Source organism: Chrysochloris asiatica, unplaced genomic scaffold (genome assembly GCF_000296735.1).
Source record: "Chrysochloris asiatica unplaced genomic scaffold, ChrAsi1.0 scaffold00230, whole genome shotgun sequence".
Taxonomy (NCBI): Eukaryota; Metazoa; Chordata; class Mammalia; order Afrosoricida; family Chrysochloridae; genus Chrysochloris; species Chrysochloris asiatica.
Genome location: NW_006408748.1, coordinates 2,998,432 through 3,003,873, shown reverse-complemented (window position 1 = coordinate 3,003,873; position 5,442 = coordinate 2,998,432). Strand labels below are relative to the sequence as shown.

The 5,442-nt window shown below is 35.7% G+C and overlaps 1 protein-coding gene across 1 annotated transcript in view; it reads right to left on the bottom strand.

The window, feature by feature from the left end:
* Positions 1 to 5,442, bottom strand: part of N4BP2 (NEDD4 binding protein 2) — a 177,160-nt gene that overhangs the window by 124,360 nt on the left and 47,358 nt on the right. The window contains exon 4 of the mRNA XM_006873224.1: positions 2,008 to 2,096. Within this exon, the coding sequence (XP_006873286.1) occupies positions 2,008 to 2,096 (89 nt within the window). The remainder of the gene's footprint in view (positions 1 to 2,007; positions 2,097 to 5,442) is intronic.

Below are 5,442 nucleotides of genomic sequence, written 5' to 3'. Positions count from 1 at the left end.
AAAAAAAAAAGTGAAAAATAGCACACATACACTCTTCATTGGTAATTCCTATGACTACTTCATTAACAAAGAATTTGTTTGGTACTCTGTGATAAATAAGAATCCTTAATACTTTTAAGTAGGGCCAAGGAATTGATACTGTGACATTTATAAGAAGAGAGAGAAAGGGAAACAGACACTTAAAGGTGAAATGAAAAAAAAAGATGGTAATACAAGGTCTTCTTTTTCTTCTATCTAAAAAATAAATGTTAAAGAACTTTCTAAGATAACAGCAGGAATCTTAGGACGACCTTCAGAACGTTTAATGTATTAATCCAGTTATTGAGATCTTCTAAAACCAAAAAAGAAAACTTAATTTTAGCTCTCAATGCACTAAAATTGAGTCTTTGTTTCCTTTACTGACTTTGCTCAGAAATAACATCACATTTGCTTTCGAAATATAAAATTTTCTTCAGAAAAGTAAAGACTCTACCTTCAAAATAGCACAAGTATAGTAGGCACCAGAAAGGAATAGAGAAGGTAAACTGAGGTTTGACATGTTGAGGACTATAGAGAGGAAACATAGCATGCATTCAGTAGTGAAACATTTATAGAGCTCTCATGTACCAGTTATGTGCTAATCCTGGGGGAATAACCAAAATAAAAATCCGATACTCACAAGTGATTCACTCAATAAATATACATTCAATGAATATATGGCTACTATATGCCAAGGAATCGAGTCTGGTGTGGTGCTGTAGAATCAGCACTAGACTGCTAACCACAAACTTAGTGGTTCAGACCTACCCACCACTCCTTGGAAACCCAATACAGGGTCACTGTGAATGAGAACTAACTTGACAGCACTTAACAACAACAAAATATGCCAAGGCCAGTGCTATACCCTGGAGATTCACTGATGAGTAAACTATCATAAAGAACAGAGATGGTCAAGAGCCAAATCCAGTCAGTGTTAGTACAACCTATGAGTTAAGAACAATGTTAATATCATTAAAGGATTGTTAAGAAAACAAAAAACAAAAATATGAGTACGATATAGGCATGTTTTAACCTGCAAATTCTAGAATATTTACTATCCTGCCCTTTATAGAGAACGTTAGCCACTTTTAAACAACAAAGCCAAACCAAATGGTCAATATGTACACAAAAGTATAGGCGAGTGGCAGGGAAATTGGATGGATGTAAACGAGGCAGATAGAGTGGGAATGGGGAGTGCTGACACATTACAGGATTGTAACCAAAGTCACCCAACAATCTGTGTATGAATGGTTGAACAGGGTTCTAATTTGCTATATAAGCTTGTACCTAAACATACACACACACGTTAGTCAATCCCTGGCTTAATGATGAGTAACTGAAAACAGGGTAGTTATTGCTATGGTAGGAGTAAGCCAGGATGCCATAAGAACAGAAAAAGTACTGTATTCAGCCACGCAGAAAGTTAAAGATTTATAATTGCCTGAAAGAGATGTGAAAGCTAGGCAAAAAAGAAGAAGTAAATGTAAATGTAAGCAAGGTAAAAGTGGAGTCAAGGCAGAATGGCACAGGGAGAAGCACATTCAAAGGACAGTAGATTAAAAAAGTTTGGCAAATTTGGAAATTGCAAACACTTTATAGGATTCTGAATTTCTCAAAATACTAAAATTTCAAAATAAATCTGGAAACAACAACAAAAAAAACAACAACCCACATTTTTACTCTGATATGTAAGGCCATTAAGAAAAAATATACATATACTTACATAAACTTACAATTATAATGCAACTACTTTTTTCACAAAAGATACCAAAAAATAAAAACAAACGCTCTCAGGATTTAAAACTGAGTAAAATTAGATTTATAGAACAACTTAGCTATACATTCCTGTCTGTCTCACTTGACTGAGAACCAAAGAAAGCTTGGTGACAGACAACCTGAGAGTTGTATGATATCATTTTCTGTATGTTACATCCCCCAAAATAACTTCAAACTAATAACCACAGACTTATAACAATTTAGGGTACAAACCAAAGCAACATAAGGCCTCATTTCCCATGCCTGTAAGTTTGTATTATCTATTATTACAGGAGATACTTTCTTCTCAAATGCTTCTTTTGCTGAAAAACACAAATAAACAAAAAATTTAAAAATCACTTTAATAGCAACATTATCTAGATTTTTTTAGTAAGTTTCACCTTGATTTCATAACTTAAAATCCACAGGCATATGATAATTTGAATCACTGGTCTACATTTGGAGGCAAAAAAATGTTAAATATATGTTAAATGTGATACATTAAATGTTAAAAGTTTTATGATAATAAAAAATTAAATGAGAACTAGATGGTCTAAGTTTGTGTGTGTGTTATATATATATATACAGCAATCACAAGAAAAAAATATTATTTCAGAGCAGAACTATACTCCATAGTGCTCAATGGCTATAATCTTATGGAAGGATATTGCCAGGTCTTTCTTCCAAGAAACCTCTGGATGGATTCACACCACCAACCTTTAGATGAACAGCCAAGCAATTAGCCATTTGTGCCACCCAGGGTTATTACATATATAAATACCATAAAGTGAAAAATAAATTATCATTATAAATGGTAACATTTAAAAGCAATGTGGTATATCCTGGATTAGACACTGAACTAATGGACTTTAGTGCAAAAACTGGTGAGACCCAAATAGAGACTACAGTTTACTTAATAGTAATGCACCAATGCTAATTTCTTAGTTTTCACAAATGTACCACAGTATATAAAACATTAACATTAGAGGAAAATGGGTGAAAGACATATAGAAACTCTTTGTACTATCTTTGCAGCTTAAGTATTAATCTAAAGAAAAAAAAAAGTTATAATGATTTGAAATACAGAAACATTATGATACAGTGTTATGCAAGGGATTTTCTTATATTATCTACATTATTTTCACCAAGGAATTTGACCATTCAGAAAATTAATGGTGACTACAACAAATAAATCCCACAGGGAAGTTACTTGGAAGTTTTTAAAGTTCTGTCTATTCTCTTACAACTGAATAATAAAAAAAATAATAATAATAACCCTATTTACAAATGAGCAAAGGACTAAATAAGTCTTTTTCCAAAGAAAATAAACAATTGGCCAATAATCACCTCAAAATTTATGTAATATCTTTAGCCATTAGGGTAATCCAAACCAGAGTAATACAAACCAGGTAATACAAACAATGAGATATCATTTCACAAACTCACTAGGATGGCTAGAATCAAATGACAGACAACAACTAATGTGGGAAAGGACGGAGAGAAATTGGAACTCTCATTAAATACTGATGAAAATGTAAAACAGTTAAGCAGCTTGGGAAATCAAAATGGCAGTACCTCAAATGGTTAAAAGATAATTATTATATGGCTTAGCCGTTCCACTCCTAGGTATATAACCCACGAGAAGTGAAACCACACATTAACACAATGTTCATAACAGCATTAGTCATAACATCCAGAAGAATAGAAACAATCTCAGATGTCAATAAACTAATGAATGGATAAATAAAATATAGTATATCCAAAAAAGGAAATTTTACTCAGCTATAAAAAGGAATGAGTACTGACATATGCTACAATATGGGTGATGACCCTTAAGTGAAAGAAGCCGTCACAAAAGACCACAAATCATAAGATTCTTTTTATATGCAATGACCAGAATGCACAGAAATTAGGTAAGTGGTTAAACTGTGAATTCAGTGTTGGGGCTGCTAACCACAAGTTCAGCAACTCAAACCCACCAGCCATTCTGCAGGACAAAGATGAAGCTTTCTGATCCTCTAAAGATTTAGTCTCAGAAACCCTAAGAAGCAGCTCTACTCTGTTCTACAGGGTCACTTTCCTGAATTTTCATATTCCCAGGTTTCATAGTCCTGACTTTAATTTTCAGTTCAAGAAAGAGAAGAGAAAAAATTAACAAATGCTTTGGTGGCACAATAGGTAAGTGCTCAGCTGCTAACCTGAAGGCTGTTGGTTCAAACTGACCCAGCAATTCCAGGGAAGAAAATGTTGACACCCTGCTTCTAGTAAGAGTTGGACTAGATTTGACTACAATGAGTGCGTTAGGACTTCCAGGATTAAGGACTGATGGGGAGAAATGGGGAGTGATTGGTAATAGGTTTGTGGTTTCTGTTGGGTTCATGAACTCTTATAAAATGGACTCTGATAATGATTGAATAACTCTGAATATACTAAAAATGACTGAATTACACAATTCAAATGAGCTAATTATCTTGCATGTCAGTTTTTCATCTGTCAGTTTCTCATACTGTGGTGACTTGTGAGTTGTGATTCTGGAAGCTATACCATCGGCATTTTAAGTACCACAGGGGTCACCCATGGTATACAGGTTTCAGATCAGTTTCCAGACGAAGACACTAGGAGGAAGGAGTGACGAACTACTTCTGAATATTTAGTCACTGAAAATCTTATGAGTAGCAGAGACACACTATTAGATATAGTGCCAGAAAATGAACCCCTAAAGCCAGAAGGCACTCAAAATGCAACTGGGGAAGAGCTACCTCCTCAAAGTAGAGTTCACCGAGATGATGCAAATGGAGTAAACCCCTAGGAGTAAAAGCCCATGAGACCTTCAGTTGCTAATGGGGCAAAACACAAAATGAAGAGAAACAGCTGTAAACATCCAATAATAATTAGAACATGGACTGTACAAAGTATGAATCTGGGAACATTGGAAATTGTCAAAAATTAAATTGAGAGAACAAACAAGATGGTGGATCGAGTGGAAGTGCAGGAAAGGAGCTCCTCCAAAAACAACACAGAATACCTGACCAAGCAGGCTCAGGGGATGGTCCCAGAACTCTGAACCACATATAAAGGAATATTTAGAAGGTTGGAAGACTTACAGCTGGGGGAATTTGTAGCAGAAGCAAGAAATCTATTGCTTTCTAGTCTGGGACGCTCAGCTGCTCCAAGAGCCGCCATCTTGGGTGAGACCACACTGGGGAAGGATCGGAGCGGCCACAGAGGCCTGGCAGAACCACTGAGATAAAGGTATGGACATTCTTTTCTTTTGGTAGCTGTTCATTGGTCCCTTGCTATCTGCGCACCTCCATTTTGGTGACTATAGGGGTGCCTGAGCTAGTGGGCACCCCAGCCCCACCTTTAGAGGGTTCTACTACACATGCACACAGATCTCCTTGAAATTTAAACAGACAGTTTCCAATTAAAACCAAACAGCCACAGCCGGCCCTAAACTGTTTCCAACTAGGAAAAAAGCCTGACCGGGGATTATGGAGCAGGACAAGTAGACAAAACAGGAAATACGCTGAAAATTAAATCCTAAATTACGTCAAAACAATCAACAGTGATATCTTGAAATTTCTCAGGAAGAAGAGTGAAAAGGGAAGCCCATTTCCTAATCACATTTACCTGGAGGCATTCAGAAAGCATAAAAAATACCAAAATACA